This window comes from Triticum dicoccoides, chromosome 6B, assembly GCF_002162155.2.
Source record: "Triticum dicoccoides isolate Atlit2015 ecotype Zavitan chromosome 6B, WEW_v2.0, whole genome shotgun sequence".
NCBI classification, from domain to species: Eukaryota; Viridiplantae; Streptophyta; class Magnoliopsida; order Poales; family Poaceae; genus Triticum; species Triticum dicoccoides.
In genome coordinates this window covers 285555185-285564992 of record NC_041391.1, presented here as the reverse complement: position 1 = coordinate 285564992, position 9808 = coordinate 285555185, and the positions used below count along the sequence as shown (strand labels likewise).

Here is a 9808-nt window from a genome sequence, read left to right as displayed (position 1 = left end):
GTGCCCCTAATGCCCTTGGGAGGTACCTAAGGTCACCACTTGAGGAAGAAGTGGTGTACCGAAGAGAGCTTTTGGTGTGTGTGTAAAATGATGGATTAGATTTATGTGTGATTACCGTCCCAACCAAACATGTGCAACCACTCTACCCCTTTATGGGACGGGGCATTATTGATTACTTAGGCTGATACTAGCATGGTGCCCACATTACTAGTGACATGGGTGACTTGAGGTCACTCTCGGGATGGGGTCGTGCTTGGATAGGCGGCCGTGACTATTTTCACAGGGCATCGGACACACCTTTGGTCCCTTCGTGTATGTGTGATAATGTGAAAAGGGCAGAGTCCCATGATCTTTTGCTTATACACGAGGGCCGTGTATCAACAAGTGGACCCTATGTTAGTGTCGTCTAGGGAAAGGTAATGATCGGGTGCTTCCCCCAAGTACTTGAGGTACTGCAGGATCATGGATGACACGAAAGCTTCCCGGATCTTGTGGGTAAAGTGCGCAACCTCTACAGAGTGTCAAACTATTCGAATAGCCGTGTCCATGATCATGGACAGTTGGGAGGTGCTACTTAAACTATCTCCAGAAATTTTACAATCTCGGTGCATGTGTGTGTGGAAAGGAACTATTTGTGTCAAGGTGGTGACTTGACATGTTGAATGACATGGCATTGATTCAAACTCTATTTATGTTGATATTTGTAACCTGTTCTCAAGGTTACCCATGTTTATTGATGCATATCTCACAAGTTGATAGGACATCTCAACTAGCTTGAAGCTAGGTTGCTTACTTGTTGTACAATTGCATTGTTACTTTGAACCAAATCATGGGTTGCTTGCGAGTACATTCAAAGTACTCATTGGCTTGCCACTGGTTATTTAATTGACCAGGCATGGAAGAGCAGGAGTTCGAGGAAGAGTTCTTTGATGACGAACACGCGAACTAGGACACTTCCCAGTCAGAATGCCTGTAGGGTTAAGGCAGATGGCATGGGTTCTACTTATCGACGAAGATTTCCGCTGCTTGTGTCTCATTTGATGTTCATCCCTTAAGGCTTTATCAATGTAAGACTTGACCATAATGGTCATAATTTGTGTAAGACGCTATGTATGGATGTAAGACTCTTGTTATTCAGCTTCTGTGTGTTCAATGAGCATTGATCTTTGGGATCATTGTACACGTGCATTCGGTGATCTCGACTTATGAGTCGGGGTCCCCATAGGCACGATCTTCAGCAGTGCGGAAATGAACAACGCCTACGCAGCTCTGGCAACATCCAGCATCACTGTCATCCCGAGGGCGAGGCGGCTGTAGTAGTCTCGCCGGTGCGGAAGGTGGAGGCCGGGAAGGCATGGAGACGACATTGTCGCGGTCTGATGCCCACCTGCCTGGGTCAAGCTCGTGGTACGAGGCAGCCGTGGGACGTGGTAACGAGGACTCCCTGGACATCCCTGTGAGTGAGGCAGCCATCGTTGGCCTGACTCTACTATTGGGAGCAACCTCTGCGTGGACAGCGTTCCTAGGTGGACGTGGTCAATGGAAGGCCGAATCAGATTAAACATCCACTGCTCCTTCTTCAAGAGGGAACACATAAGTGGTGCTGGTATGATTGTCCGGCGACCTGACGGATCAGTTGTGTTGACTGCCTAGCGGCTTGCAACTCCATCCAGAACTGCTCTGAGACGGAGGAAGCTGAGGCTAAAGTGGCGTTTCTGTGTCAAACTGACGATTGCTACGGTCGGCAATGCTCTCCGTTCGAAAAATCTGAACACAAAGAAGTGGTGTGGAATTGACGAACTGTCTAGAAGAGTGCCAAGTAGTACAAACTAAGAGAAAATGCAACAAGGTTGCCGACTCACTGGCTTAGACATGCTAGAGCATGGGGCGAGAGTTTGCGCGGGGAGTCTGGAACACGTTTCCTGAGTTGATTAGAGCATCTCCAACAGGCGCCCAATGCGCGACGCGCTAAAATCTGATTTGCAGCGCGCGCAACACCAGGTTTGGCGTGGCGCGCAGCGCTGGCTCCAGCAGCCGCGCTAAAATGCAGAGCGCCCGCAGTTCCAGCAGTGCGCTAAAATGCAGCGCGCGCGAGCAGCCGCGCATCCACATTTGTTGCATTTTACACAACACATTCACAAAACAAAGACATGGCATATAATTTTTAAATCACAAACATCATTCACAACCAAGTTCAAATGAATAGTTTAATTTATTACAACTCATCAAACAAATAGTATTTTGAGAAATACAACAAATAGTTCAACAATACAACATCAAGCGCACAAATCATGATGATCTTCGGCGGCCATTCCAAGCCCACCACTCCTGAATGAGATCCTTCTTGAGTTCATTATGCGATGCCGGACGTCGAATGGCATGATAGGAGGCAACAAAATGGGCCACCCTTTCAACCCTCCGTTGCACTCGCACGGGATGTCCCAAGAGCTCATACTGAGAGTAGTCTACATCTTGGCCACGCTCATTCTCGATGATCATGTTGTGCATGATCACACAAGCATGCATTATGTACCAAAGCATCTTCTGATCCCAAAATCTAGCCGGTCCTCTCATAATAGCAAATTGGGCTTGCAAAATTCCAAAAGCTCTCTCCACATCTTTTCTAGCCGCCGCGTGAGCATTTTGGAAATCAAGATATTTCTTACCTTCCGATTTTTTCAACGGCTTCACAAATGTTTGCCACTTTGGGTAGATGCCATCCGCAAGATAGTAGCCAGGGTTGTATGTACGACCATTAGCTACAAACTGCACCGGTGGCAGTTCATCATTTGCAATCTTACTCATCAGTGGTGACCGGTTGACAACGTTGATGTCATTCAAAGATCCAGTCATTCCAAAAAAAAGCATGCCAAATCCAAGTCTCGTGATCGGCCACCGCTTCAAGGATTATAGTGGAACCTTTTTTTGTCCGTGGAATTGTCCATGCCATGCCTTTGGACAATCTTCCAACTCCAATGCATGCAATCTATTGAGCCAAGCATACCTGGGAACCCGCGAGCTTTGTTCATCTCCAATAGCCTTGCGACATCTTCAGCATTGGGAGTTCTCAAGTACTCCGGGCCAAACACTTGCACAATTCCGACTGCGAAGCGCTTGACACACATGATGGCTTGGCTCTCACCCATGGCCAAGTGGTCATCAACTATATCAGCCAGAATACCGTATGCCAACATACGCAAAGCGGCTGTCACCTTCTGAAAGGTGCTATGCCCGAGCTCTCCGGCGGCATTCCTCCTCTGCTGAAAAAACCGGTCATGGCTCGCTAGTTTCTCTGCAATGCGGCTGAACAACTTGATGCTCATCCTAAACCGGCGATGAAAGTACGACTCGGGGTACGTGGGATTCTCCACAAAATAGTGCCTCATCAATCTGTTGTGGGCATCAATCCTATCCCTCCAAAAATTTTGCCGACCCATAACCGAACCACCGTGCTTCGATTTTTTTATTGATGTGCATAGTTAGGATCATTGCAAGATCCTCCTCCTCTTCCATATCAAATTCTTCTTCAGAAGAGTCATATGACGAACTCATCTAATAAAATGTTCAAAACTAGGCTATAAACAACATGCACCAAATTTCATGTAAAAATGTGGAAGTTGGAAGCAATACATACCTTGCGGGCCTTTTGTCAAACACCTTGCGGGCGCCAACGCGACGGCGGGCGGCCGGGCGCTATTCGTCGGAGACTACCGCGCGCGACGGGCGGCGCTGACTAGAGAGAGAGGGAGGAAGCCGCGACCGCGCGGGAAGAGACCGGGGAACCGCCGGAACGGTCGCCGAAAAAATGGGGTGGAACAGGCGATGGCGCGGCTGGATGGGTAGGTGGAGTTTGCGAGCGAGCGCTCGAGAGTCCAGCGCGCGGGAGCGGGCGCAGCAAATAAGCGGCGCACGATGGGGTTTCTGCCCGCGCGCTGAATTACACTAGATGAATACCCCGCGCGTTGCTGCGGGGATTTTTTAGCACTATATACGCTTGGCTTTATAGAGTGAGAAATAGTGAAACCATGCAAGGAGTATATAAGATATATGTTTGTTTGAACTTGGATATAACTACATCATATTTCAAAAAAAGGGTAATGTAGTCCATAAGTGCATTGGTAATGTGTTGGCCAAATGATATACTGCAAAAGATTACCTTTTTCGTATCATTCAGACCTTAGTAGTCATTTCTTTAGTAACATCCAAATAAAAAAATCCAAAAAAAGTTTAAAAGGAGTTGATTGCCGCTTTAATGTGATCTTATGATTATGACAATCAATTAACTATGTTTACCTGATAATGTTTATTGTAGAAGAAACAGGCAAGATAAATCAAGTCATGAATTGCATAATGATTCAACACTACCAATCCATATATATATCCAACCCAATCCATAGTAACTTTCCAGAGAAACAAAGCATAAATCTATTGTTTCCAGTGTTGGGCAAAACATGTAGGTAAGCAACCTGATATGATACTTGATTCAGAAGAAAGTGACGGGCCTTTTTTCACCTTAGAATAAAATAAGCTCCCAAGTGACTAGAACTACCAAAAGTACATTTCTCTTGCATTTTATGGGAGTTGCATATACCAACTGGGTAGTATCCTTCGTAGCATGCTGGAATGATACACGATGATTATGGAATTAGCATGTTCTCAATTGATTTTCAGCCAAAAATAAGAGAACAAACATGATATGTTTCATCACAAAAATTAGTACAAAAACTGTAAAGAAAGTGTTTCTGCCAAGTGGCATATCTGAACTGAATGTGCCATCCTCGTAGTATTGCAAAAGAAAGAGAACACCTCATCTCCCTGAATATACATATACAAATAGTAATTTGGCAAGTAAACAAATACCAGTTAGATAGCTTATGAAGCAGAGTGATAATAATTGATAACTGAAATGAATTAATGTGTACTGTAGTTCATCCAAGGGAATACTACAGAATAAGCGATCAAAGACAAACCGAGATTCCAGTTGCACACGACTGATTTTCCCCTGCAAGCACTCCTGTACAGTCCAGTTCTAACACGACTGATTGAAGAGATACTCAGATACCCCTCCTTACTAATACAACCATATACCAATAAACATCATCAAGGCTGAAGCAGTACTGTTTCCGACTTTCTGTTGAAGACGAACTAAGGTCTAAATTAATCATTAATAATACAAAAAAAGAATAGAGAATGGAGAACTGTCATCAATTCACCACACATCGAGCCATCGCTTGTCGGCCATCTAATTTCCCGGAGACTGAGTTTAGAGATAGCACACATTCACCACGACCCATGAGGAAAGACCCGACCCGGGAGGAGGAACTAATGGGGAAGAGAAATTACTCCCCACAATATCAAGTTGACTTGGTGGAACGAAACAATATCAAGTGGCCTTGCTTCTTTCCTTGATCTGGTGCAAGTAGTGGGGAAAAAGAGCACACGGAGGAGAGAGAAGCGCCCTGCCACACGAACTGTACGGGAGCCAATTGATGCGTCCCTCCTCGGTGTGTACTACCCAGCCAACTAATGTCAGATCCATCACCATTCTTCTTCCTTTGGATTGGATCTCCCTTTTTTGCGTCTGATTTTGGTGGAGTGTGCGGGCAAGTGTGCCAGGGAAGACAAAGTGCACTTGAGATCTATCTCTCTTCTAAGTGGATCGACAATGGAGAAGGCAGGCGAGGGGATTAAATGGAGAAGGAAGAGCCAGGGGAGCAAAGTGGAGAAGGAAGAGGCGTAATAATTTAGTGGGGATAGGAAAGAACAGCGTTAAAGACAGGGAGATGGCCGGTTCTATCAAGGGAGGCAGAGAGAGAGATAGTTATGTTCGCCGGTTAAGCAGTAACAGAAGTTGATGTGGCAGGGCTGCTGTGGTGGTCGGACCCATCTGTAAGCGAGTAATGAAATGTTGATGTGGCAGGGCTGCTGAGGTGGATAGGCTGCATGTCAAGAAAAATAGCATAGTGGGGATGAACTATTTAGGTATTATAGATATGCCGCGCGCGCGGTTTTTGCGCGTCCGCTGGAGCGCCGGGAACGGTAGCGCGCGCGCTAAAACCACTACTTTTTCCACGCGGTGCGTTTATAGCGCGCCTGTTGGAGATGCTCTTAGAGAGCCTGTAATCCTTGATTGTAAAACTCATGTTACCAGTTGATAAATAAAGCTCTTTTCGCCTTGAGAGAAAGGGACCTCGTGCGCACCACGTGGCTACGGCGCTCTGGGTTGGGGCCCGGGGGTCAATGTTAGCGCTGGTCGAGCTGCTGCCTGTGAAAAGGAGGGGTCTGGGAGAATTTTTATTTATTTATTTATGGATGCAAGATTTTTTTTCATGGATTTTAAATTGGGATAATTTTATTAATGGAGGCAGGATCTTTTTCTCATGGATTTTAGATCGATGGCTACTTTTGGGGCAAACAGGTAACAATGGGTCTATTTCCTTTTTATATATGTATTGTGCTTCAAATCAACAAATCATGTATCTAAGTTATTTGGAGGTTCAAAATTCAACATAAAATATAGGAAATTCTCATAAGGGTTTCCTGGTTCAATGCAACACCATAATAATACATTCTGAAGTATTTCTAGCAATTTTTAGTATAGCTTCTCTTCTTCAAATTTCAAAATCAAGTTTTGTATTTAAAAGGAGTTAATTCAAAAATAAGTGAGTTTTACATCCGGAAGATTATGAAAAATGTATAAAACCTTAAATTGGAAGATTTGAAATGCACACAATTTAGAGTAATTGCATTATATACCTATCATTATGAAAGGTTGCGTCATGCATAGGTGTCATCGGTATTAGGAGTGGATGATCGAATGGGCACCGCATATCTGCATCCGGACTAATTCCACAAGTTTATCCTTCTTCATATGCTTTCTCTACTCCCACCTGAGGGAGACGAAGGCCAATGGCTCTGCTGGGCCTGGCGCATGTGTACCCTGTGGCCTGGCCGAAGTGACAGGCAGAGCGGGCGGTGGCGGCAACAACAGGTTTTTTCTTTCCCGTTGCAACGCATGGGCATGTTTCCTAGTCATAATCATAGGGGGTAGTACGTCTACACGTACGTACACATGGTGACGTCGTAGCGATAGTAGCCAAACTAAACTATTTACTAAGTACTAGTATCAAATAAATCTCTCATGCTTACTTTCTTAGGTAGAAGTTGACCGCCCATCATGCATCAGTGGCGGCGGCGTCTTCATCCCAGATCCTTTGCAGACGGAGCATAACGCAGGCCACCGGGACAGTGAAAGCCCACGCCAGCAGGGTAAGTACGCCGGCGGCCTTGTACCGCTCGCACGTCCCGGGCTGCAGCAACGCGCAACGCCTCATGTTGTTCTCGACGAAGTCCTCCACAGCGAGGGAGCTCGACCCAGCAGCGAAAAGGAGGAGCATAATCACCTGCAATCCATGCATGCACACACACGTAGGTTGACAGATATGGTTGCGTGAGCCGGCGAGCATGAAAAAGGATGCTACTATACGGTACCCAGTCAGCGGCGACAAGCCCCATCATCTCACAGCGGAAGGCCGGCAGCGGTTTCTGGAAGAAGACCTGCGCCGCGTCGTAGATCAGTCGCGCCGCATTCAAGGCCAGCTCCGCCGCCAGGATAGCCTTGAGGAATCTGCATGACAAAGTGGTGTTGGTTGAACAGATAGCTAGAAGAAGCCAGAGAGGTGATATAGTAGCATACATGAATGTCGAGAACCAGAGGTTGCCTGCGAGCACAACGCAAGTCAAGGCTGCGGCCTGCAGAACGACCGCCATCATCCGGCAGCCGAAAACTGTGGTGGCCAGTGGTCGTGGTGCGAGTGCCATCGAAAACTGTGCACGGCTTAATATGTTGGCAGCGCTCAGGTTGGCAAGGGAGTCAGGACTCAGAGTGCCTAAGGCCTGTTCTGATCTCCACTTCTCTAAAACTTCCCGGATTCGGCTTCTGAACTTGGCTTCTCACATTCAGCAGCAACCTACTACACACATGGCAGAATTGATGCACACATAGCCACCAAAATTTTTGCACACATATACGTTGCTTTCACACATATAGCACATTCAGCAGTACGAATAAAAATTGCACATTCATCAGCAACCTAGTGCACACATACGTTGCTTTCACACATATAGCACTATACAGCTAACAAAACATTTACACATTCAGCAGCCATAGCACCCAATTTGCATCAACAGTACAACCTATAGGACCCAAAAATGCTAACTACCATGCAGAACATAGTGAAGAAGGCAATGGAGCTCACGTTGAGGTTTGGCGGAGGGGGCTCGGCCGCCGGGATGCTGCTCCTGCTCGGGAGGGCGTCTCGGCCGTCATTGGCGTGGGGGTGCGCTGCTCCTCCCTTACGGCGGTAACGGCGGCGGCGAGTACGGGAATCGTAGGGACAAGGCCTGGGAAGGCCGGATCTGTACGCGGAAGAGCAGTTCCGGCCGGCGACGCGGGGGGGAGGGCGGGCACGGCGGCGGTGAGGGCTTCGTGAGGAACAGAACGAGAGAGAGGGAGAGATATTGCGCTGTGGGATGGGTATAGCTGTTCGAGCGAGGAAGAGAAGGCCGGAACGTTTTTCTTTGCGGTGGCATTCTCCTTTGCAGTGGCGGCGAACGCAGCGCCCGCTGCGTCGCTTGCCTGGTCAGGCCCAACAACGCTCGCTGGCCCCAGCCGCTCGCTCGATCGCTTGTCTCGTTTTTCTTTTTCTCTCCAAAATTTGCTAGAGTATGTACTGATTTTTTAGGGAAACCAACCGGTTTGCTATAGTACGTACTCTTGTTATGAGAAAAAAGTTCATCGATTTCGAAAAAAAAATCATCGAATTAAAAAAGTTCATCGAATTCAAAAAGAATTAATTCAATTCAAAAAAAGTTCATCAAACTCAAAAATAGTTCACAAATTCGAAAAAAAGTTCATCAAATTCAAAAAAGTTCATGGAATTTGGGAAAATTCATCGAATTCAAAAAAAGTTCATGGCATTTGGAAAAAGTTCATCGAATTCGAAAAAAGTTCATCAATTTGAAAAAAAAGCTCATCAAATTCAAAAAATGGTAATGGAATTTGGAAAAAGTTCATCGAATTTGAAAAAATTCTTCGAATATGAAAAATTTCCATTGAATTTGAAAAAGATCATCCATTTTTGTAGAAAAGAAAAGTGCTCGAATTTGAAAAATATAATTGGAAAACGGGAAAAAGGACGGGCAAAAGAAGAAAGGAAAAAAAGATGCAAACTTATCACAAAGAGCTAGGTGGCACGGTGGTTATTGTTGCCTCCCTTGATGCAGAAGGTCGATGGTTCAATTCTCTGTAGTAACACTTCGTGAAAATAGCTTCTCTCCGCAAAACCGTTCGGGCTGAATTCTCTCTGACGATTTTGGAAGCTTGATATATTCAGAACGGACCCTATTTTTTTAGAAATAACAGGCCCTTAGTACCCAAGAAATTTACTTCATGCTTCCTCGTGTGCTTTTGCTTCACGCAGTTTGAAATGCCCTTAGTAGGTCCGCTTTGTATACTTTTCTCGTAGGCTGCTCTTACTTCTTTTTGTTGTTATCTCTCTCCTTCCTTTCTTTGTCAGTGAAGAGGTTGCTTCTCCTGCAAGAGCAAGCTTTGGTCTGCAAGCATCACTCTCTTTATACACGTCGATGTGGATAGTTGGGGCAGCACTCTACTGTGGAGAATTGGCCAACCCTTATGTTCCTCTTATCCAGCTGGCTGGGCGCCCCTGTATTTCGTTTTATACAGAATGCCGCCATACAAGTCCATGTCGAAAAATCTACTCCCATATCACTTCCAGCATATCTCTAG

The 9808-nt window shown here is 46.0% G+C and overlaps 1 protein-coding gene across 3 annotated transcripts; it reads right to left on the bottom strand.

Moving 5' to 3' along the window:
- Window positions 1-4637: 4637 nt before the first annotated feature.
- Window positions 4638-8525, bottom strand: LOC119325476 (CASP-like protein 5A2). 3 transcript variants are annotated; one of them, XM_037599219.1, is made up of 4 exons: window positions 8259-8525; window positions 7697-7973; window positions 7492-7627; window positions 4638-7403 (listed from the first exon to the last, which is right to left on the bottom strand). In XM_037599219.1, exons 2-4 carry the CDS (start codon window positions 7819-7821, stop codon window positions 7176-7178), a joined length of 489 nt encoding a protein of 162 aa, XP_037455116.1. In that variant the 5' UTR covers window positions 7822-7973; window positions 8259-8525; the 3' UTR covers window positions 4638-7175. The 3 variants fall into 3 exon arrangements, with proteins under 3 accessions (XP_037455116.1, XP_037455117.1, XP_037455118.1); XM_037599220.1 differs by having other exon boundaries at window positions 7697-7970; XM_037599221.1 differs by lacking the exon at window positions 7697-7973.
- Between the last annotated feature and the right edge of the window lie 1283 nt (window positions 8526-9808).

Bases quoted from the DNA above. Each gene is read 5' to 3' on its own strand.
- LOC119325476 (XM_037599219.1), bottom strand. From the start codon at position 7,821: ATGGCACTCGCACCACGACCACTGGCCACCACAGTTTTCGGCTGCCGG. The intron at 7,628-7,696 runs GTATGCTACTAT...TTTGTCATGCAG, and splicing joins CTCTGGTTCTCGACATTCAT to ATTCCTCAAGGCTATCCTGG. The intron at 7,404-7,491 runs GTACCGTATAGT...CATGGATTGCAG, and splicing joins GGCTTGTCGCCGCTGACTGG to GTGATTATGCTCCTCCTTTT.